The sequence below is a fragment of the Coregonus clupeaformis genome, unplaced genomic scaffold, assembly GCF_020615455.1.
Source record: "Coregonus clupeaformis isolate EN_2021a unplaced genomic scaffold, ASM2061545v1 scaf2318, whole genome shotgun sequence".
Taxonomy (NCBI): Eukaryota; Metazoa; Chordata; class Actinopteri; order Salmoniformes; family Salmonidae; genus Coregonus; species Coregonus clupeaformis.
In genome coordinates, this window is record NW_025535772.1 from 26,714 (window position 1) to 51,672 (window position 24,959).

At 42.2% G+C, this 24,959-nt stretch overlaps 1 protein-coding gene across 1 annotated transcript; it reads right to left on the reverse strand.

The window, feature by feature from the left end:
* Window positions 1-14,147: 14,147 nt before the first annotated feature.
* LOC123488449 (ammonium transporter Rh type B-like) lies at window positions 14,148-24,579 on the reverse strand. The gene is made up of 10 exons (XM_045219368.1): window positions 24,260-24,579; window positions 19,440-19,626; window positions 19,125-19,275; window positions 18,763-18,910; window positions 18,323-18,489; window positions 16,754-16,891; window positions 15,880-16,013; window positions 15,608-15,729; window positions 15,325-15,398; window positions 14,148-14,862 (listed from the first exon to the last, which is right to left on the reverse strand). Exons 1-10 carry the CDS (start codon window positions 24,444-24,446, stop codon window positions 14,785-14,787), a joined length of 1,386 nt encoding a protein of 461 aa, XP_045075303.1. The 5' UTR covers window positions 24,447-24,579; the 3' UTR covers window positions 14,148-14,784.
* Window positions 24,580-24,959: the final 380 nt, after the last annotated feature.

The following is a 24,959-nucleotide window of genomic DNA, read 5'->3' on the forward strand; positions in this document are numbered from 1 at the left end:
AGGAGGGTTTTGTCCCACTCCTCTTTGCAGATCTTCTCCAAGTCATTAAGGTTTCGAGGCTGACGTTTGGCAACTCGAACCTTCAGCTCCCTCCACAGATTTTCTATGGGATTAAGGTCTGGAGACTGGCTAGGCCACTCCAGGACCTTAATGTGCTTCTTCTTGAGCCACTCCTTTGTTGCCTTGGCCGTGTGTTTTGGGTCATTGTCATGCTGGAATACCCATCACGACCCGTTTTCAATGCCCTGGCTGAGGGAAGGAGGTTCTCACCCAAGATTTGACGGTACATGGCCCCGTCCATCGTCCCTTTAATGCGGTGAAGTTGTCCTGTCCCCTTAGCAGAAAAACACCCCCAAAGCATAATGTTTCCAACTCCATGTTTGACGGTGGGGATGGTGTTCTTGAGGTCATAGGCAGCATTCCTCCTCCTCCAAACACAGCGAGTTGAATTGATGCCAAAGAGCTCGATTTTGGTCTCATCTGACCACAACACTTTCACCCAGTTCTCCTCTGAATCATTCAGATGTTCATTGGCAAACTTCAGACGGCCCTGTATATGTGCTTTTATGAGCAGAGGGACCTTGCGGGCGCTGCGAAGTGAGATCTTGCATGGAGCCCCAGGCCGAGGGAGATTGACAGTTATTTTGTGTTTTTTCCATTTGCGAATAATTGCACCAACTGTTGTCACCTTCTCACCAAGCTGCTTGGCGATGGTCTTGTAGCCCATTCCAGCCTTGTGTAGGTCTACAATCTTGTCCCTGACATCCTTGGAGAGCTCTTTGGTCTTGGCCATGGTGGAGAGTTTGGGATCTGATTGATCTGAGATTAGGAGCACTCCCTTTAAGAGTGTGCTCCTATTCTCAGCTCGTTACCTGTATAAAAGACACCTGGGAGCCAGAAATCTTTCTGATTGAGAGGGGGTCAAATACTTATTTCCCTCATTAAAATGCAAATCAATTTATAACATTTTTGACATGAGTTTTTCTGGATTTTGTTGTTGTTATTCTGTCTCTCACTGTTCAAATAAACCTACCATTAAAATTATAGACTGATCATTTCTTTGTCAGTGGGCAAACGTACAAAATCAGCAGGGGATCAAATACTTTTTTCCCTCACTGTACACACCTCTTAAACTTTTTCTGATTATGGTGTCTTGAGTTTGACCTTTCATAAAGACAATCGAAATTGAGAGGTTGTCCATAGAGGATCGACACAGCAATATTCATTGGTGGCAAGCATGGGAAAAAGGAGAGCGGCACAAAAGCTTGGGCTTGCCAGTCCTCTTCGGATTTTTGCGAGCAAATGTGTGTGTGTGTGCATGGCTGTGCGCAAGCATTTGTGTGACTGGGTGAATGTGTCCTTTTCTATGTGTGTTCTACACAAACGTTGCCTCTACCCGCTTGCCCCCTTGCCCTGGCACCTCTCCCATGTCCCTGCCCCCGGCTTCCTGCCTCTAATGGCCGTCTCTGTGTGCCATGTCGGGAAGCCTGACATCCCCTCCAGAGGCAAAGGGCCCGGCGTTAATGGAGCCCATTGAGGGGGAATAAAGGGCCCATTGTGGGGCCAGGGGCAGGAGTGGGCACCCATTTGTTCACACACAGTTTCCTCCTCACACGCAGGGCTGGCCGCTTAGAACTGGATGCCAGGAGCGGAGATCCAAAGACAGGGCTGCAAATGCCCCACCGAGGAAGTGGCAGAAAGGGACAGCCAGTGGGAAGACAGAGAGAGGGGGAAAGAGAGAAAGATGGGTAGAGGGAGGGAGGAAGAGAAGGTGAGAATGAGAGCAATAAATAGGCAGGACAAAGAAAATGAGAAAGATAGAGGGAGACTGATAGTGAGTGAGATGGATAGAATAAGAGACTGGGAGAGAAAGAGAGAGATTGACAGGATTGGACTAAATAAAATCAGATTGAACAAGAAAATAGAGAGGCACAGAGATAGCGAGGGGCAAAACAGAGTAATGGAGGGAGAAAGAGACAGAGAAAGAGAGTCCAAAGAGAAAGCTGTTGAGGGTCAGATCGCCCACGAAGAGCTGGTTGATGCTGGGTGGCCCTTAGGAATAAAAGTCCAGGATCTTGGAGGTATGCACCACTGGACGGCATGTCAACTGTTCACTGCCCTGTCCTTAGTGATTTATTAAACCTGAATTGTTTTCCTTTAAAAGTCCTGAATAGTGTGTGTGTGTGTGTGGGGGGGGAGCGCTAGTCCAGAACACTCTCTGTGTTGCAAATGGCCAGACAGATGTGGTAAAACTGGAATGAGCAGAATGAACGTCTGAAGTAATGGTTTTCGTCGTCAAGGAGATTCACATATTTAAACGGGGTCATTTGCTAATGCAGTGTTATAATCAATTCAATGTGTGATATTTGTTAGATGAATTTTGTCTACGAATTATCAGTGCTCTGCTAATGAGAAGCAAACACAGACTAAATGTTGAATGGCTGCCAACTTGGAATCGTTTAAAAGTTTTTCATAATCACAATATCTTTTGAATTATTCTACATCAATGTATGTATTCAATTACAATCACACAGCAAGGATGATGCCAGTCAGACCACCAAAAGTGAAGCAGATTCCCACCTCCCATGCCTCAATGATTCCACCTAGTGCTGAAATATTGAATCGACTCACAGCGCTCTACTTCCAGCACAGTGGCTTGAGCACAGCTCCATGCATTCACTTTTCATGCTGCTAATTCATTCTCACAGTGCCTGCTGCTAATTTCCAACTGCTGGCTGCATGCCATGGCCGGAAGTCGCTCTGCGCATGCTGTATCCCTGCGCCACCGTGGGAGAACAGAGAGAAAGTAGTGCCATATTTGTCCCATTATGTCATCTGTTTAATACGCCTGATTCCCCCTTACACTACAGTCTCCTAATTAATATGCAGCGGCCCTGGCCCCGCCTCCCTCTGCTCTCCCCTAAGACAAAATACTATTGTGTAGGCACCTCCTGTTTTAATTACGCTCAAAAGGGAGCCGTGTGTGTGTGCCACGATCAAGTTTGTGTGTGTAAGCTGTGTCTGTGAACGTTTTTGAAGGGTCACGATCAATGACCAAACGTGTGTGTTCATGTGTGTGTGCATGTGTGTACGTGCGTATGTTCAGAGAATTGTAAAACAAGCAGAATCATGTGTGTATGTGTGCCAGTTCACGTGTGTGTATTTGGGATGTATGTGTGTGTGAATGCATTCGGTGGGTCTTAAAACAAGAGGACATGCGGGGTGTTCAGTGAGGGGAGGTGCAGCTGCTGTCCTATCACAGAAAACAGTGTGGCTGCTTGTTGCCTTCATGCAAATTGGCATCCGATAAAGGTTTGGGAGCCACAAAGACTGTTTGTGATCGGAGCACAGAGGAGAATAGGAGAGGTTGGGAGGGGTTATGGGGAAAGGACAGGGACAAAATTCCCATCCGAGGGACTTGGGTGCCGTTACGTTCTATTCCTCTTCCTCCTTTTTTATTCTCTCTCCGTTATTTTCATCCACCCTTTTCCTCACAGCCACGACCCGGTTATTAATTTGGTTGAGATTAGTCACTTGTTAATTAAGGCATGCCCCGCATCTTTCCTCTCGCTCTCTTCTCTCGTATGTATCGTCTTTTTCATTCTTTATCAGTTTTCTTTTCTTTTTCCACTGATGAGACTAAACTAGTGTTGGTATGGGGGTAGGAGGATAGGGAGTGGTGTCACATTCTGTCTCAGTTAGGACCTGTTCAGAGGCAGATAGTGAACATTTCATGTTTAAATGTTAGCTATGGAATTAGTAGGAACCAACGTACCACTGCTTTCCCTTATATTCTACATAGTGCACTATACCAACCAACCTGAGAATGTTCACATTTTCAGACATCCACAGAATTCTTCACTTTTCATAGTACCATTCATTAACTTACATCTCACAGAATTCAGATTTCCTCCAACTATAGGCCTCCATAGCCCTTCATTGATTATGCCTTACAAGGTTCTATGTAATTCCATCCACCTCAGTTAAGGGGAGGTGGATTACATTAATCAATAGCCAAGTTGAGTGTACATGTAAGAGTCATCTGATTCGAGTGCACTACAGTGCAGTGGGCTTATACAATGCTCTAGTGACCTTCATTCCATTTAGGGCTCTCCTGTTGTGACTTTTAATAGGTTGTTAACCCGACTGGCTGCCACCTAAGCTTTGAATGAGGGGGAAAAAACTGTAATTAATTGTACTGTCATAATTCAATGTAATTCCACTGTTCTCATAATTCCAGCCAGCTCTCAATTTCAGCAGTGCCTCCAGAAAAGTGTAAAGCATAGCAAGAGGGGTTGATGGGTCCATGTGCATGTGTGTGTGCATGTGTGTGTGTGTGTGTGTGAGTGTGTGTGTGTGTGTGTGCATGGGTGTGAGTGTGAGAGTGTGCATGTTTATGCCTGTGTGTGTGTGGTGGAATTGAGATCGGACGGAGAGACTCATGGCATGACTTTCTTATAACCTTCTCTATTAGCAGAGCCAACTTAGCCCCATGGAGACTCGGCGAGGCCCCTGCAGAGCCCCATGCTCCCTGGATGGACCCACTCAATTAACTGGCCATGAATGCTCACCTCTCTTGACCTCCAGTGACCCCCAGGTCATGCACCTCCACAATGTCGCTGTGTCGCTATAGGCGTGCATGAGGATGTGGCGCAGCAAAGGGAGGGGTGGTCAGTGCTTTTGTTCCCCTTGTGTCCAGCTTGCCCCTGTCTTTCACGGGGAGTGTGTAATAAATTGCTTTGTTGGTTTTCAGTTGTGCTGGTTTCAGTGGGATTCCTGTTAGTGCATTGGGTGATAAACTATAACTAGGATGACCTATCAAGACCTTTGAGATTAGGACATTTCTCCAAAATGTGATCTCTAATATTCGTATTCATAAGCGAATATTGAATTATATTTGAAGACATTTTCATTTCCCTTTTATTTATTCATATAGTTAAACTCAAATATTTGTATCTTTCTTTACTACTAAGGTTATTATCTAGAGCCAAGTTATTGCATCAGTGTCCCATTGGACACACACTGGTTGAATCAACGTTGTTTTTGAACCAATGTGAAATAGACGTTGAATTGATATCTGTGCCAAGTGGGCGTGTTCCTGTTTTTCTTCCATATCTATCATTCCAGTATAATAATAACCATCTTCATACTAAACTAGCATCAATGAAAGGGGCAGGTGTTGACAAACCTCTTGGCATTCACACATCCACATTCTTTAGCAACAGCAGATGAACAGCAAGATATATGTTTCTCATAACTTTTGAGGATTTTACATTTTGTGGTCGTTGTCTTCAAAGTTGTTTCCGCAATAAGCAAAATTAGCATGACATGACCTGAATTAAATGTAAAAGGATTTGAAAATAAAAAGCTTGGTAGGCCTATACGCAGTGGTGGAAAAAGTACCCAATTGTCATACTGGAGTAAAAGTAAAACTGCCTTAATAGAAAATGACTCAAGTAAAAGTGAAATACTACATGAGTAAAAGTCAAAAAGTATTTGGTTTTAAATATGTTTAAGTATCAAAACATAAATGTAATTGCTAAAATATATTTATCGCCCTGACAGATCCACGGACTACACTGCACACTGCCCTTACCCACCTGGACAAAAGGAATGCATATGTGAGGATGCTGTTCATCAACAACAGCTCGGCCTTCAAAACCATAGTGCCCTATAAGCTCATTACTACCCCAGATGGTGAAGGTAGGCAACATTACCTCCTCGAAACTGATTCTCAACACAGGGGCCCAACAAGGGTGCGTCCTCAGTCCCCTCCTGTATTCCCTGTATAGCCACGAATGCGTGGCCTCACACAGTTCCAACTCCATCATCAAGTTCGCTGACAACACGACAGTAGTAGGCCTGATTACCAACAATGATGAGACCGCCTACAGGGAGGAGGTAGGCACTCTGACGGCATGGTGCCAGGTAAACAACCTCTCCCCCAACGTTAGCAAAACAAAGGAGCTGATTGTGGACTTCAGGAGGAACCAGGCTGGACACGCCCCCATCCCCATCAACGGGGCTGCCGTGGAGACGGTCATCTCAGAGAAGCTGAAATGGTCTAACCACGCGGACACCGTAGTGAAGAAGGCACGACAGCGACTCTTCAACCTCAGGATGCTGAAGAAATTCGGCCTGCTTTCATTGTTTTATTTCACTTAGTCCTTCATGTTGGAGCTCGAAGCCTAACATGCTGACTAGACCGGACACGAGCATGTGTCCATCCCACCAGACGTGATGAGGACACGCAGAAATATCAAAACAAACTCTGAACCAACTATATTAATTTGGGGACAGGTCGAAACACATGACACATTCATGGCCATTTAGCTAGCTACCTTGCTGTTGCTAGCTACTGTAATATGTCCTGGGATATAAACATTGGGTTGGTATATTACCTGAAATGCACAAGGTCCTTTTTTTCTGGATCTTTGTAGAATTTTTACCCATTTTGAGTGACACAAAATTGTGTGTTCTCTACTCCGTCAATTAATCTACAGATAAAAGGGGAAACCTAGTCAATTTCTAGTAATCTCTCCTCCCTTCTTCTTCTTCTTCTTCTTCTTCTTCTTCTTCTTCTTCTTCTTCTTCTTCTTCTTCGTCTACTTCTGTGGACTTTATATGGCGGTTGGCAACCAACTTTAAGGTGCATTACCACCACCAACTGGACTGGAGTGTGGACCTCAGTTAATCTTTGAATCACCCACGTGGGTATATGCTCCTAAAAACCAATCAGGAGATTGGAGAGGCGGGACTTCCAGCGCGTCACGTGTCAAAAATAGAACCAAGTTCTATTTTAGCGCCTGGCTACGCAGACGCTCAATGACGCGCACATGCAGTTTGGATGAAATTATTGAATAACATGTATGTGTACATTTATTTTGCAACGCTGCGCATGTAACGCGAGCAGTGTGGTCAGCATGTAAGATTTCCACTGTACCCTGCAATCACACCTGCAACCCTGTACATGTGACTATTAAAGACTCTGAATTAAATACTCTGAATCTCTGAATTAAACACTCTGAATCTCTTAATTAAACACTCTAAATCTCTGAATTAACACTCTGAATCTCTGAATTAAACAATGAGTTATGTGGTGGGACAGAAATGAAAACTGAATCTACTTTTGTTGATTTCCCATTCACGCTGCTAGCCCTTTTCCAGGAGGAAATTCAAGTGAATTACTGTAAGTACTCCTAGAGCACCAAGGGAATTTCACCTTCATACAAGTGGCCAAACCTCTTCTCCCCCCCATCTAAACCTATACAGTCTATCAGCATCAAACACACAGCAGCTCACTCCTTCTATAGGCCACCAGGCTTATGAAGACTTACTCAGTGCTTGACTTAGACTGAAATAGGTGCCGGTACTAATTTTGTGTGCAGGTACTGTTTATATTTAGGTGCAAGAACTCCACAATACTTTGGATGATTCTATAAGAGGTGCAGGAACTCAAGCTGTAAAAGAAATGGAGGTGCCGGTACTCAGCTCCGGTGAGTTCCTGCCCAAGTCCAACACTGGACTTACTGCTGTCTTTGGCACTACCGTCCAGCTGGTTCTGATGAAGCTTGAATGGCTGAAATCTTGCTAATGATCAATCTTGAAAAACATTCCATGGAGATGCCCTCCAGCTCATCAGTTAGTAGCTCCTCTCCATCCAGGAAGAGCTGGATGTGTCTCTCATCCGCAAAGGGATTCACCTCTATTCTCATTGTAGGTGAAGGGAACCATACACACTGTAAGAAGTTGCTTTTTTTAAAGAGAGAAAAATATTAAGATAATCAAATACTATTTTAAACAGTAAGTTATGAACTGAGCACACCTTACACAGTATTACAGCTTCCTTTGCATTTTAAGCCACCAACTGTAAGGTGTCCACCTACTCTGCCCAGAGTGGGTGAAAAGGCGCTTTGGCAATGACATTTCACTTCCTTATGTTATAAAATACATTTTACCAAGACAAATATGATTATTCATATTCTGAATTGTTCAGTGGGGTCTTTACCATATCATTAGCATTACATCCAAAAAGTCGGATTTCGTAACCTAATACATCCAATAATAAGACCGAGCTATGTTGACATAGCGGTGCAGGTTTTCATAACTTTTGAGGATTTTACATTTTGAGTTGAAGTTAAATCCACTTTATGTTTTGTTTGAGTATCGTGATACTGGTATCTTCCCAGCCCTAGTAAAAACTCTAATAACTTCTGAACTGATTATGATGGAGACATGAGGTTTGGACTATTGGTTTTCTTTGAGGATTACATACACAATTAATATATTATTTTACTAATTGGTCAAAAGATGCGTTTTTGATTGGACACTACCAACTGCATGATTTATTTGTCTGCTGGGAAATACATACCCTGACTGTGACATACAGCCCACTTGGCGGTGGGGGCTTTGGTTCAGGAGCAGTGTCCCTAATTCTGCCCATGTAGCCCCATATTTGGTGAGGGTACCTCGACATAAACAGGCACCATGGTCTTTTCCCAGGAAGGAGGGGACAAGTGGACAGCTGTTTACTGAATGGGCGCTAATGCTGAAGTACTTAATTGAGCTTTATTGGGCAGATTAAAATGTAGAAAGTAATTATGATGATTATGATTATGGTAGCCTAACTATTTCATTTTTGCCACGGTTTCTAGAAACATGGTTAGTAATACCTTTGGAAAAAATTACTGCATATGCACATGCTAATCAAGTTTGATGACATTGCGTCAAAGGCCACATTCAAAGGATCACAGTCAATTGCCAATGCAGATATGATTTGTAATGATTATGCCACTCAAAATCTGGATCAATATAATTTAAACTGATGGATTATGGAGAGCTTAAAATATGATAATTAATACACATTTAGAGGGAAAATACAGCTAAGAGAAACAAACTTGGAAGTTTTAATATTAATACATATATTACAATAAAAGTACAATAATAGGCCTACATTTTAATTGCAGGCATTTGGACATAGTGAGGGTATTGGGGTAAGATTATCATGGCCTCTGACCATTGGCTACCAGGCTGTGGGTACTATATTGAGACCCTCAGGGCCCTTTGGAGGATAGGGGTCCTAGCCAGCTGTGGCATCCTATGGCTCTCTACTGATGTCAGATCCCCTCGACCCCAATCTAAAGTAGAACATGAGTTAATAGAGTCCTCAGGGTTGTACATTCTCCTTTGGGACTTTTCCCCTGGTTATTATTTGTGGGAGTGTTTAGTGTTGTTCATAATTCTAGCAAATTCTAAATGCATGTTGTCATTTCCCCCCTGTAGCATGCCTGTAAAGGAAAATGATCTCTGCATTTGAACAACAGCATAAATACACCTATTTCACTTTTGCATGTCAAAAACCGAGTGACCACTGCTGCACATGCTGCCACTATTTTGAACAGATTATACTATTTAGAACAAGCAGTCTAGGGTGAACGGTCGTCACTAGTTACCACAGCTAGAAAATCAGAAAGCCCACCTATTTCTACAATTTATCTACTTAAAATTTGATTTGGAACCTAACCTTAACCCTAACATTAACCACACAGCTAACCTTATGCCCAACCTTAAATACATTTTTTTTTCATGAACGATATAGCCCATTTTGACTTTGTGGCTGTGGTAACTAGTGGAAACCAGGGTGAACGCAACACGCATGCAGATGCAGTAAGTGAAAACACATGATCTTACTGGGGATAGCTAGCTAACATAATGTCACAAAGCATGATGCGCCGGCCAGAAAACGTTCATTCTGAAATAACTTCATATTTCCGAGTTAGTCAGATATTAGTTTAGAAAGACTTGAAATTGGCATGGGAGATAATTAGCTAGCAAGCTACCAGCTAGCTATAGGTAGCTTGCTAGCTGCTTATCAAAGGTAGATAACTGGGTAATTTGACCCAAAAAATTTACCTAACTATTTCTCAATGTTTCTTAAAATTACTGTAACTGGCTAATTAATTTGATTATGCTTTGTGATGCACCCGGTTTTATGCTGTTTTAGTCCACACAACATGTCGCCCTGTCACCTACAGAACTTGATGTACAAGCCCAGTGGCCGGCAGTGAGAGAAGATGGAACAAGATGGATTTTGGCCGACATTCTGCAAATGTTCTCATCTATGAAAGATTTGATCTCAATACAGTTTTCTGTTCCCAAAACAAGAAGCTGTTACGAACAGAGTGGACTACGTTTTGTAGACTTTACATTGCCAAAGTTTCCAAAAATGGCATTGTTTTGAAGGACTACAAGGGCGAATTTAGTTACTGTACACACGCACTTCACAGAGTATTCGTTCCCCTAATGGAAATGTGCAAATACATGCTAAAACATTCTAGCTAGCGTATCACTCTGCCTCTGTTCTTTGACTCGTTGGATGTAGTTTATCAGGTCCCAGGCGCCCATGACTGTTATGATTATTTATTTACAACTTGCTTTTTGCTTTAGCGTCATCTGTACCTGATAGAGCTGATCTAGTCTCACGTGCGGAAGTAAGCCGTCTGGCATCAGAGACTCATTGGGATGGAGACTAGAGCAGACTCACAAGTTCTGACTGAACGGACTCACATTTGAGCGCCCCAGGATGGTCCATTCACTTTGTGCTGTTATAATTTATGCTATGAAATGCTGCGATTTCATTGGGGCAGTTCTACCTCATAGAAAATAGCTAGCAAAACAATCAAAGCAGTGTTCGCATGGCCTATGCGCCCACAGAGGCAGAGCTGCTGGCAGTCACTGAGGGGCAGAGTAACTGAAAGGCTTATTTTTGAAACTGTACACATTTACCACACTTTTATGAGCATTTAAAGAATAACTAATGAATATATATATATATATATATATACATACATACATACATACATACATACATACATACATACATACATACATACATACATACAGTGGGGAGAACAAGTATTTGATACACTGCCGATTTTGCAGGTTTTCCTACTTACAAAGCATGTAGAGGTCTGTAATTTTTATCATAGGTACACTTCGACTGTGAGAGACGGAATCTAAAACAAAAATCCAGAAAATCACATTGTATGATTTTTAAGTAATTAATTTGCATGACATAAGTATTTGATACATCAGAAAAGCAGAACTTAATATTTGGTACAGAAACCTTTGTTTGCAATTACAGAGATCATACATTTCCTGTAGGTCTTGACCAGGTTTGCACACACTGCAGCAGAGATTTTGGCCCACTCCTCCATACAGACCTTCTCCAGATCCTTCAGGTTTCGGGGCTGTCGCTGGGCAATACGGACTTTCAGCTCCCTCCAAAGATTTTCTATTGGGTTCAGGTCTGGAGACTGGCTAGGCCACTCCAGGACCTTGAGATGCTTCTTACGGAGCCACTCCTTAGTTGCCCTGGCTGTGTGTTTCGGTCGTTGTCATGCTGGAAGACCCAGCCACGACCCATCTTCAATGCTCTTACTGAGGGAAGGAGGTTGTTGGCCAAGATCTCGCGATACATGGCCCCATCCATCCTCCCCCTCAATACGGTGCAGTCGTCCTGTCCCCTTTGCAGAAAAGCATCCCCAAAGAATGATGTTTCCACCTCCATGCTTCACGGTTGGGATGGTGTTCTTGGGGTTGTACTCATCCTTCTTCTTCCTCCAAACACGGCGAGTAGAGTTTAGACCAAAAAGCTCTATTTTTGTCTCATCAGACCACATGACCTTCTCCCATTCCTCCTCTGGATCATCCAGATGGTCATTGGCAAACTTCAGACAGGCCTGGACATGCGCTGGCTTGAGCAGGGGGACCTTGCGTGCGCTGCAGGATTTTAATCCACGACGGCGTAGTGTGTTACTAATGGTTTTCTTTGAGACTGTGGTCCCAGCTCTCTTCAGATCATTGACCAGGTCCTGCCGTGTCGTTCTGGGCTGATCCCTCACCTTCCTCATGATCATTGATGCCCCACGAGGTGAGATCTTGCATGGAGCCCCAGACCGAGGGTGATTGACCGTCATCTTGAACTTCTTCCGTTTTCTAATAATTGTGCCAACAGTTGTTGCCTTCTCACCAAGCTGCTTGCCTATTGTCCTGTAGCCCATCCCAGCCTTGTGCAGGTCTACAATTTTATCCCTGATGTCCTTACACAGCTCTCTGGCCTTGGCCATTGTGGAGAGGTTGGAGTCTGTTTGATTGAGTGTGTGGACAGGTGTCTTTTATACAGGTAACGAGTTCAAACAGGTGCATTTAATACAGGTAATGAGTGGAGAACAGGAGGGCTTCTTAAAGAAAAACTAACAGGTCTGTGAGAGCCGGAATTCTTACTGGTTGGTAGGTGATCAAATACTTATGTCATGCAATAAAATGCAAATTATTTACTTAAAAATCATACAATGTGATTTTCTGGATTTTTGTTTTAGATTCCGTCTCTCACAGTTGAAGTGTACCTATGATAAAATTACAGACCTCTACATGCTTTGTAAGTAGGAAAACCTGCAAAATCGGCAGTGTATCAAATACTTGTTCTCCCCACTGTGTGTATATATATATATATATACATACATACATACATACATACACACACACACACACACACATACACACTTAAACATATATTTATATATATATATATTTTTTAATTGACCAATCACAGGTGGTGCTCCGCCCCTAACGCCCTAATGGGTGGGCCACCCCTGGAGTTATCTTATTTTAAAGCTACAATATGTAACCTTTTGGGTGACCCTAGCTAATTCAAATAGAAAAGTAAGTTCTAGATATTTAATTCCGGTTGAAAGCAAGTCAGCTATTTCTATGCTTCCCGTTCTGAAGTTTCATTTTTGCATCTTTTACTTTCGGTTTTGTACACCAGCTTCAAATAGCTGAATATACAATATGTTTGGTTATGGAAAATATATTTCACAGCTGTTTAGATGGTACAATGATTCTCTACACAATGACTGCTTGTTTTGTCACAAACTGAAATTAGGCGAACTATTAGAATTTTTGCAACCAGGAAATGGCGGGGCGATTTCTGCATAGTGCATCTTTAATTTGGATGGACTTTTTGAGTTAGTCTACTTGCTGCTCAAGAGGGACAAACAGTAATATTGCCGCTTTTTTCTCGTTTTTCAAGCTTAGGTATTTTAAGGGAGTATGCGAGGCACAAAACAAATTCATTGGACTGTTGCCGATTCTTCAGGATTAGCACCTGGCTACATTATTTCGGGACACTATTTTCGAACGCTTCCGCATGCAATTATTACATTGTCCTAACCTGTATATTTTCGACATAGAAGGCACCTTTAGGAGTTCCGCCGATGATGCAATCGGAGGAACCCCTAAATGTTAATTCAGGAACCTTTTATTTTTCTCGCACGAACATGAACTGGCCCCGGGCGCTATCTAAGACACATGTTAAAGGCTGCGTTTACATAGGCAGGCCAATTCTGATCTTTTTTTCCACTAGTTGGGCTTTTGGCGAATCAGATCTTTTCATAACAGCTCTTTTTCAGCTAATCGGATTGGTCAAAAACATATCAGAATTGGGATGCCTGTCTAAACGCAGCTGAAGACACCAGCTTCCCTAGGCTGTTTGATCCCAGAAAGTGTTAATCATGTGGTATATGAAAAAAAAACATTTGCATTTTGGGTATTAACCTCTTCTTCGGTAATTAAGGGCCACATTAAATATTCAGGAACGGATTAAAGGAAAATGTCGGACAAAACTACTCAAAATGTCCAATGAACAAGATAAAATAATATTGAAATGTAATTAATGAATAATGTCACAATTGAAAGATGTATTTTTGCAAAAATATGCTACAGGTATTATTCAATTATCATTTAAATTCACAGCAATTACATTGTCTCCAGTGTAACAAAGTCTGGGCACCGTTTCCCCCCCCTATAGCAAATAATCAATTTGATTCAGTGGTTTGCTAGTCGACTCAATTATATCACAACTGTACATAACTGAACAATAGCAATTCTACTCTACCCAATACATTGCATAGTATACAAACATAAGAAAAGGAGAATCCTGACCCAGAGCGAATATTAAATCGTCAAAACTCTACTTTAACTCTATCTATGCAGTTTTATTCTGGAATATTTTTCATTTTTAGGGATGTACTTGCACCTATAAAAGTTATCGTCTATTCATGAAAACATCAGCGATCTACATTAAATCACATGCGAGGTACATTTTTATTTGGTTTTAATATAGAATTCACAACACATAGGCCTACTGCATATTTGTCTTTCCCTTAGTCAATCGAATGATTAAAAATGGTTAAAAGTGTAATTCCCTTAACATTGGTGCATGTAACATCTCTTAAAAGAGGGCAGAAGACAAAAAAATCTTTAAAAAAAAACACAATTAAAAAGTAGCTTAATCCATTGTTTTTGCATCATCAAACAGATTTCACTAGTCGAATCCAAATTCCCAGACCATGATTCAAGTCTACAGCTCTGTCATATACTGTAGCTTCATAACGTCATCTAGGACCATAACATAAGGCAGCTGGTAGGAGGTATATTGCAATGGGCTGTCCATGGCCCATGCTGCTCGGAGGATAGCATACTTCTGTCTGGTGTAAACACATTAAGGGCTACCTTGAGATTTTTTTCTTCTGAGAGTGAAAAGGCACTTCTACTGATGGTCTGGAGTGTTTGAACACACACTACAACCATACTAGTGACCCAGATATGGTCATTGGCACATAAAAAAAATGGCAGACATACACAAGCACCATGTGCTGCCACATCCTGGTTGTACAATCTACTATGTGTGGATCTCAAGTGTGTGTATGTGTGTGTGTGTGTTTATGCGTTGAGCTTTTCTGCCTCGTCCAGTGTCCTAACAGTGGTCAACTCCTCATGTGAGCCCTCCTCACCAGGCAGCTGAGAGAGAGAGAGAGAGAGTAAAATGGAAAGAGAAAAATAAAGATGTAGTGGTGATTTATTTAAACCTTTTTTTCACCTTATCATCTAGTCATAAAAATGCAAGTATGCCTATTGCCTAGATCATTTCAACACATTCCTAAATCTTTATATATATTTTTTTATCAAGAGAATCGTCAATTACTGATTATACATGCATTGACCATGTGATATGGCACCACCTGATGTTCTGACATGACATGCAGCCATTGGAGTTCAGTAACCAAATGCAAGCATGACACCATGTGGCCACATATCATATTGCACTACATTGGGATCCAACTGTATGCCATCACTGACAATCTTTAACCCTTCATGGGCCTGAATGGCACTGCACTGTCACACAAACACTATGTACAAATCTAGGAGTCCTGTGTGTTCATTCATCCATACAAAGTGACTGGGAGTAGTAGCTAAACTTACCTCCCAGTAGATGCCATCCTCAAAGCAGATGGTGTCAGGAGGAGCACCATAGATTGGCAGCTTCAGAATAAAACCTACAAGACATGGACATATAAATTACATGACAAGGACATGATACAATTACACACATACCTATATACAGGAACAAAAGAGCATAGATATAATATCACCATGCATTTGCAAAACAAACTCAAGTCAAGATAATGACTGTGTGTGCTTACAACATTCTGTAAACTGGTAATATTTAAATCCCCCCTATCCTCTAGCTAGTCCCTCTACGTACCGGTGATAAGACCGCCCAGGAGGGCGATGCCCAGGGTCACAGCCAGGGAGATGGCCTGTCGTACGCCCTGGAACGAGGCTTCCACATCCCCAGAGTGGATGTCAGGGAACACATCAGCCATCCTGCAACACAGAGAGCAGGGAGTGTTGAATGAAACTGTTGTATGAATGCACGCTTTGATGGCGTCTGTCTGTTGCGCAATAGGGGGAGCTTCACCATAACACCAGCAGAGGGCACACCTTTCCAACTTGTCAAAAAAAAGGCAGACTAACCCATCTCCATAGACATCCTTGGTTGCCAGAGCAGCAGTAACTGCTCCAACGATGGCTCCCAGGACTCCAGGCATGCCGTGCAGGTTGTGGACGCCACACGTGTCCTGTATCTTCAGCTTTTCTTCCAGGATAGGCTGAGGGGACAGGGGTGGAAAGTTGGCAGTGCCATGAGTGCGGGTGTTTGTGTGCGTGACGTGTATGCACTCTAGCACCCGTATGTCCTTCAAAAGGTGCCATATACACATAAGTGGATGTGTTTCTCAACATGACTGTTTATGTTGTAAATAGATTCTCTTGTTCTGTTGGCATCATAAATGGTCAAATCCTCCTGAGACCCCTTGAAAGGACATTCGGGGCTTTTCAATGATATCACATGTGGGAGTGTGACCTGGATAACTTTCTCTTCCAGGTTTGTCAAAATGGCTGCCAACACAATTAGCACATTTTATGGTAAAAAGGAAGGTAAGTGTGTGTAATTATAATTTTTTTGTGAGTTTGATTTTCAATTGCTTTTAGTAAGTAAATATCTCAGGAATAGTTTGGTGAGTTTTCAGAGCAGTGCAATCATTTTTCACATTGAATAAGATCTTATTTATGTCCTCTGTAGTTTTGTTACCTACTGTACCCATTTACTGTAATGTTAAATTTTTCATATTTACTATCAACTGATTTATTAAGTCCACTACAGTGCACATACAATAGAAAATAAATAAACCTATATTTTGTAATTGTTTAAGTTTTTTTATCACCCCAAAAAATGTTGTATTTTTAATTAAAGATATGTTTTATTCCTGGGTCTCAGGAGGATAATACATTTTCATTTCCATACACTTCTGTCCTATAGCCTGTCTTACCAATGGGAGGTTGGCCTTACCGAGAGGAACTTGAAGCCCAGCACAGAGATGGTTCCAGCCAGGAAGCCCACAATCATGGAGCCGAAAGGAGTGAGCATCATTTCACCAGCAGTTCCCACGGCAACCCCACCGGCAAGGGCAGCGTTCTGGATGTGCACCTAAAGAGAGGAGAGAGACAACGTTTTTAAAATGGTGTTCAAAATGGTTGATTGTCAGAGTCAATTCATACCTTTATTTTAATTATCTATTTGCTATCGCCATCATGCAAAGTGGGGGTGTGCGAGTGTGTAGAGTTAGATTATAGACAGATGTTATGATATGCTGCTGACACACTACCCTTTCACCAACTGTGAGATAATCTCAGCTGATTAGAACGGTACTACTATCATCAGGTCATGTGGTATGTTCACTGACTCCAACACTCCCTCCATTGTATAGAAAAGACAACTTCAGATTGATTTCCATCTAGACAGGAATGCACCTTCCTGATTTCAGCATGAGATGCAGATGACAGCTATGTCCTCAAGGGACATAGCAACTAGATATATTGTCTGGCTCACATGACTGTATACTCTAAAAGTTAGATCGTAACTATGGTATGATGCTTCAGCATGCATTTTTTGGGATGGTTTCCAATCTAGGCATTCTTAATTCTTAAATCGTATCGTGAGAAAGTTTGATGATTCATAGTTTGATAGTTTAGAATAGATAAATCAAATCTAAACTAGAAAAGTCCATTTTTGGAAGAAAATGTGGGCTTGCTAGCTTGTTTTAAAGTATTTATGGTTTTGAAATAAGTTATAGAAGTGGTAGTGACTGCAGTAGTAATGGTAGTGACTGGTTATAGTTGAAAAAGTGGGTAGATGAAAATATTGATTGATTGGTTAGCTGATTGATTGCTTGATTGGATAGGATAGCCTGAACATGTGAAAGTTGGTTTGGTGTCTCTAGCTTGAACGGTTCAAGAGTTACTGTTGGTGAGTTCATTGCTATTAAAAAGTTTTTCAAGCAATCTAATTTGGTGCAGTCTGCACATTTGGAAGTTGGTTTCATGTTAATAGCTTAAATCATTTAAGCGCTAGAGCGAGTGGAATAAATATAATAATAATAACAATATAAGTATGTAAGAAATCTAGAGTTGTGCTTTGCTTTCAGCAAGCACACCTAACTACATCTGTAGTCAATAGTTGAAATACCTGTCTGAGTCATCATACAGGATGTTTGCATATCCAGAGGTTGCCAATCAGGATTTAATCCCAAAGGAGTCATGTTTCATTCCAAATATTTACTTACATGTATAACATCTAATAGGGCTAGTAGGCCTATGACGCAAAATACAGTTGAACCAGATTGTTTTGACAACAAACACTGGGAGAAATCTTCCTTCCCCTACCATGTCTAGTCCCTAACTCCCACTTGAAATTATCTGGGAAGACCACTTTAAGCCCCTCATTTACACTGCATAGTCCCTGTAGAATCCTACTTCTCCCTCTATGTCCCCCCAAGTCCACATCGCCTGTCTAGCCCTAGAGTACTTTTAGGGACCTGCTTTTCATCTTAAGTCCCCCCTACCGTACTAGCCCCCTCACCATATCGAGCTTGCCATCATGGGCCACAACGGCAGACAGGCCGTAGGTGGCTAGGGTGCAGGCAGCCAGGGAATAGTAGGTGTTCATAGCCGTGCGGTGCTGGTCGTCTCCGTGGGCCGTCACAGCAGAGTTGAAGCTTGGCCAGAACATCCACAGGTAGATCGTGCCTGAGCAGGCAGGGAAAAATAAGTATTAGCATACTGGTATTTAATATAGTCCTTTAGTTTAGCAAGCTTACAGGTAAGGTTTTTTCCTGGGGAGGTGGATGTACTGTACTCTTAATTATGACACAGATTCCCATACATTGGCATTGGCATGCATAGTCAAAACATAACTGGCGTCTTCAGAAAATGAAGGTTAAGTTGTCCGACTTGTTGATGGTGGCTATTTGTATCTAATGTACGGGCTTCCTGCTTACGATGAGCAGGATGTATTCTTACCAATCATGGCGAAGAGGTCAGAGTGGTAGACAGAGCAGTTCTTGTGTTTGCTCTTGTCCAGGTTGGGGCGGTAGAGAACACGAGCCACCATCAGGCCAAAGTAAGCTCCAAAGGTGTGGATGGTCATGGAGCCACCAGCATCCTTGGCCTAAAGGTGAACATGATCTAATTTAAGGGGTGTAAAAAGCTTAGTCTAAAAGTATATTATGCAAGAGTGATGAGAAAGCCAAATAGGAGAGTAGGCATAATAGTACGTAAAAAATCAGTTTTAGTGTAGTTTTGTATACACACATATAAGCCTTAAGGCTGCAAGACATGAATTGTACATTTAATGGTACACCTAAACACACACACACACTCACCCCCAGAACAGAAAGCACAATGAACTCATTGACTGCGAACAGGGTGACTTCAATCACAGACATGACCAGCAGCTGGACTGGACTGGTCTTCCCCAGGACCGCCCCGAACGAGATAAGCACTGAGCCCGTGCAGAAGTCAGCGTTGATCATACTGCAGGAGGGACAAACACTCTTAATGATAGGGTTTATTATGGGATACACTACAGTATACACTTACACCCGTATGATATGACATGTATACACATCACATGTATCTGCTGGTGTGTTGTGTTTATTTTAGTATGAAATGTAGGTTATTGTGTGCATGAGCCGTACCTCTCTATTCCGACGTGGATCTTGCCCCCGTGCATGCCGTGGACGAAGCCCTGCATGAGAGTGGCCCACTGCAGAGCAAAGGCCGCGATGAGGAAGTTGAAGCCCACACTGCTAAAGCCGTAACGTTGCAGGAACGTCATGAGGAAACCAAAGCCAATGAAGATCATCACGTGCACATCCTGAAAGCCTGAACAAAGGAGGAGAACACAGTACAGATTATTTTATTGCGTTGGATGCACATTGTCACTATTCAAGTGCCTGTGTGGTCAGTCTTGCAAACATTTTAACAATCCCCTTCTTATGGTTTGGTGAGAAAGACTGTCTTATGACAGTAGTATAGCAGTATCTTTCATCTAATTGTAAGTTCTGGTGACTTCCCCACGAATCACCTACAATCCCTTTTAGTCAACATTTTGTGATTTAAATTGAGCGGGACAGGGGGCTTTGGGAGCCTCAGTTGGCCTACATAGAAGGACACAGAAGTTACCCTGTGCCTCATAGCTCCATTCAGCCTGCTATCCGGCCTTGTTAACCAGCCTACTACACCTCCCTCTGCCCACTGGACGTATTCATCCACATGGCACTGGGGAGTGGGGACAATATCTCTTGGTGTCGTTGCCTGGCAACTGATCATTGGCATGGAGGATATTCGCACTGCTCAACTCCCCATTGGCAGGCTGGCCCAAATACCCCGTGCCATCCCCTAGAAGGACACCTACTGACACCTACAGAGCGGTGAGAAAATGTAACATGCTCACACATGGGCAACACCTGTGAGGATGTAAATAAACAAAATAGATTGTAAAAATTGTTGTTGTAATATATTACCTGCACTCATGAAGCAACATACAGACCAGTTTTAACCTAATGCCTTATTTACAGTTCTCTTAATTCTGACTGTGTCTTTCAATCATATATCATTTGCTTTCTAGACATTTGTCATGTGGAGCAGCTATAGTTCTAAAGGCTTCTACTATATGTTGACATAACAGCAAATCTCTTATCTCATAGCAATGAGGTCAACCTACATACACACCCAGACAATAAAGAGCAGCAGAGTGAGAATTATACAGTGACATTTGGGGGTCTCAATTTTATTCACGGGACTTCCTATTTGTGCACGAAAATTTTTATGGGGCTAATAGTAAAGACATGTATTTGAACAGTAAACATGTATTACCTTTTAATGTGGCATGAACACACCCAGTGATGATGTTTTCACTTATTGTCAAACAAATCACTTCAAAAAGTAGGCTATTTGCACACGTTCATCCACTTCAAAATAATTCCGTCATCCAAACAGTGCCCTGTGCACCCGCCATTTGATGAAGGGAAAGAGACATCTCATACAAAACACCAAAAAGTGTTATGACAGGATATGATCAATGAGAGTAGTCAGATGTGCACTTACTGTATGTGTGTATGTGTGTGTGTTTCATTCTTGAAGGTGATCTTCCATTCAGCAGTGAAGGTGACAGGTTAAAGATGATCTGAAATAATTACTACTAATGGACATTTAGTACTTCCTCTTTCAAATGTACCCAACCTTGAACAGGTTTCTACTTTGTGTCAAAGTCAGTGTACTCAATCACTCAATAGCTTAAAGGCAAGAGCATAAATAGTGAGCCTGGCATAATGTGCATCAGCAGCTTCACCTGCTTCAGTGAAGGATGAAGGCCCAACGCTCAAAGGCTCAATTGATTCAAATCTCAAATGAGTCACAGACTTCAGCTTCAAAGATTAATTGAATTCAAAGTCAAACGGACATGATCCAACTCTCAGAGATTCATATAATTCAACTCCCAAAGTTTCCCATGACTCCAATGGCCTAGTCAACCACACTGACCACAGCGGTCAGTGTGATTGACCAGGCTATGACTCCCCGGCCTTAACAAGGGAAAACTGGAAACCATTGCTACCAGCCAAAGTAGCTCACAGCTCAACTTTGGTTCCTTAATGACCTTTTTGTGCCATACAATCTTTTTCTCTTGCTTTCTCGCTCTCCCTAGCTCGTTTTCTGTGTATCTCAGTCATCCATATGACAAGCCTTGCTGGCGTGACAATAAACACATAAATCACACTGCCACAGCAAACTTTTCCTTCTCTCTGAAAACAATCACTCTCTCCCTCCTAACCCTTTCTCTCCTTTTCACCCTCCCCCCTTCTGTTCCCCATCTTTCACTCAACTTTTCCCCCTCACTCTCCTCCCCCCGGTGCGCCTTTCTTTCTCACGCAGAAGCCCTTATCCCTCTGGCCTTTCACTAATTGGACAGTGATTGGGTGAATGTGAAAATTAAACATTCCTCCTACACATTCCCATGTCTGTATAACAGACATTCTCATACTCTTTCTGGGACTTACCTGCACCCAGCCACCTGCATGACATATAGTACAGAGACAATACTGGGAAAGCCTCAAGGTGTGGTGACAGGTAGGACTAGTTGCACACAGGTGAACTTTCAACACGGCTAAGAATTGCACACACCAATTACCTACACCACCTCCCCCCCAGCAGTGTTCCTTTGCATTTCATTACTGATCTGTTAAGGTGGAACAGCAACATTCAGAGGAGGAACAGTATACCCGCTGATTGTACACCCACTTCAACAGACATGCTATAACCTATTCAGAAACCAAACTTCCTTCCCTCTTGCTGTTCAAAGTAGCCTATGAGTTAGATGGTTTTGACGCTAATCAAAAAAACATTGACAGACAGATCTGAGAAACTAAAGGGTTATATCAAAGGACAGTAATCTCTCCCCATGCCGGATTTGTTTCCATATTGACATTGGGGAACTTAACTCTCCCTCTCCTCCCACTTGACAAAGAGCTTCTAGTTTCCAATTATTTTCAGTGGACCGCAGACAGTAGAAAGTATGCAATTACGTAAGCACATTGTCTGTTTTCAGGTATCCGTCTGTCTCCAAAATGTACTGTTGTGATTGTTGGTGTATATATTGTACACCACAACACAAAGCAAACGGAGCATTTCAAGTATAAAACCGATAATGAGAATTATCTATTTGATACATCAGTGAACTGGAGTACACTGTCACAGAAAGTAAAACAAGTTCACCCAAAAACATTTGGCAACCAAACCCTCCTCTAATTAGGAAACAAATTAACCATTTGTTGCTTTGCTGCTTGCAGCCAAATGTCAAAGCAAAGGAGGGAAAACTCACATTGAACACTGAGAAGCTCACGGGTTGTAGGGGAGAGTGGGGTAAGTTTATCCATTTTTTACATTCAGCATTCCACCGTCAAGGGAAATATAGTATTCTTTATAACAAATCTATTAACATATATTTCAGGATGTTGTGTATCCCTGGAAATAATCAGAATTCATGTTAACATTACAGTTTTGAAAACATAGCTTGTCCAAAAAAAGTGGTCTCTTCGCACAACTTATCCCGGGTATGGAGTAAGTTGAGCCACGGGACCGGTTAAGTTAAGCCGCCTACAAATTTCTGTATTGAATGAAATATTACCACTACCTTTTTAAAACCATGTCTATCTTTATTTCCCAAACACAATCGCTGTTTTGTCTTTTAATCATTTTAAGCATCTTTTAACACAGGCTTAACACCTAACAAAACACTTTGTACTTTTTAAACACTTTTAACATAGGCCAGGCTCTGTTGTTACCTCATATCCCAGCGATAATGCCTTGCATTATGGCTGGGAAGAAAACACTTCAATTTTCTCAACTTGCCATTGGCTCAACCATAGGCCCAACTTACCCCATGGCCATTGGCTCAACTTACCGAAGGACACACATTTTGACTATATTAGCCCACACAGCTACGAGGATGCACTTTCATGCTAGGTTTAGGACCTCATATTGAAGCTTATAGACACCCCAACTGATGTATAATCTTAAAATGATCTACTTTGGTTTAGATACAAGCATCATGAAACCTCTAACACAATACATTAATTTGACTTGGTGAGAATCTGTTTTTTGGACATAACTTGCTTACAACTTTTCCATGTGGTTTATTCCTTCACAGAATCAATGAAATTATGACCTCTTCCTAAATATTCGGTCATATTTTTTATTGTATGGTTTCCTAGAAACAAGGGTGGCTAAACTTACCCCTTTGGCTCATCTTACCCCACTCTGCCCTATGTATTAAAGGGTCTCAGAGTAGGAATGCTGATCTACAGCACTGAGCACAGATCAAACATAAAATAGTTATTTTGCCCCTCTACAAACCCTCACAAACAGCTCACCTCAATGACCATCACCACCCACCTCCTCATCTCCTCCACACAACCGTACTGTAAGTTCATAACATCCCCCCAAAAAATTATGGGGAAGACTAGACTCCCCAGGGGGGAAGGCAATATACAAACACAGCACTGGAGCAAGACATGCGACATAACACAGAAGGAAAATAAATTATTTCCCATCTAGTCGTCAGATTCGTTTGAGCTTCAGACAACGTTTCTGTCATGTTCATTGTCATGACAAACATGTATGGCATGACAATGAACAACACAAGACTTGCCTAAACAACAAACAGATCTGCTTCTGCTACCATGCAAGTCTCAGACACATAGACAAACCATAACAAATAAGGAAAATAACAATTATTTCATTTCTATAGATAGACTCCACATCCCCCATTCTCTCCACCCTCACAAGGTAATAGTTACCCTTATCCACAGATTTAGGGTCAGATCACCATACTACCTAATCATAACCATAACCATTAAAGGGATGAAAATGTATCTGACCCTGTATCAGTGGTTAGGGATGTCTACTACCCCACCTGTCTCGTTACCCCAACCCTACCCCTCTCTCTGCGGTCACTCACTGGGGTAGCGGTAGTAAAAGTCGTTTTCGTAGTTGGAGGAGCCATTGGCAATTTTCATGTGCCATTGCTTGGCGTCTGTCTCTTCGTCGTACTTCACCAGCGTGCCGAAGAGGATGATGATGATCACCTCCAGGATGATGCAGGCCATGGGCAGCTTCAGCCGCAAGTTAGTCGCTGAGTTCGTCATGGCTGTGGGGTTACCTGGGTATTCTCCTAGCTCTGCACTATGGCCTTAGGGGTGAATGGTTAGAAGTCCAACTCAGCTCCAGAGCGGGGAACACAGCAACATACACTAACTCAGAGTGGGAGTGAGGAGGACTCAAGCTGACACATGATTTGGTCAGACGTAATTAGTGTGCTTCGGTTGCAAATGATCATGCCAATCAGAGGCTGCAAGCAAACCTCAGCCCCTCCCCTTCACTATTGCTGCTGTTATGGTGGTCTGGAATGAGTTAGGACTCCTTAAAATGATCAGTTACTCCTCTAGATTGATAGAGAAGGAAAATGACCCATCAAAACTATTTTTATGGGTTTACCCTTCATATTGAAATCGTTTTTTAAATGCTTTCTTATACCTTATCTACGGTAAAAACAGGTCGATGGTTCAAGACCCACTGTGAATTAAAAAACACAAACAGATGCATGCAGACAGACAGTCAAGCGTGTACACGCATAGGATCTAACATATTGCTTGTGTGAA

What these genes read in the sequence shown, in the direction of transcription:
- LOC123488449 (XM_045219368.1), bottom strand. Translation starts at nt 24,446, where the DNA reads ATGACGAACTCAGCGACTAACTTGCGGCTGAAGCTGCCCATGGCCTGC. An exon ending in TTGTGCTTTCTGTTCTGGGG is followed by an intron (nt 18,911 to 19,124) that starts GTGAGTGTGTGT and finishes GTTCACCTTTAG; the next exon opens with GCCAAGGATGCTGGTGGCTC. An exon ending in AGGATGGCATCTACTGGGAG is followed by an intron (nt 14,863 to 15,324) that starts GTAAGTTTAGCT and finishes TCTCTCTCTCAG; the next exon opens with CTGCCTGGTGAGGAGGGCTC.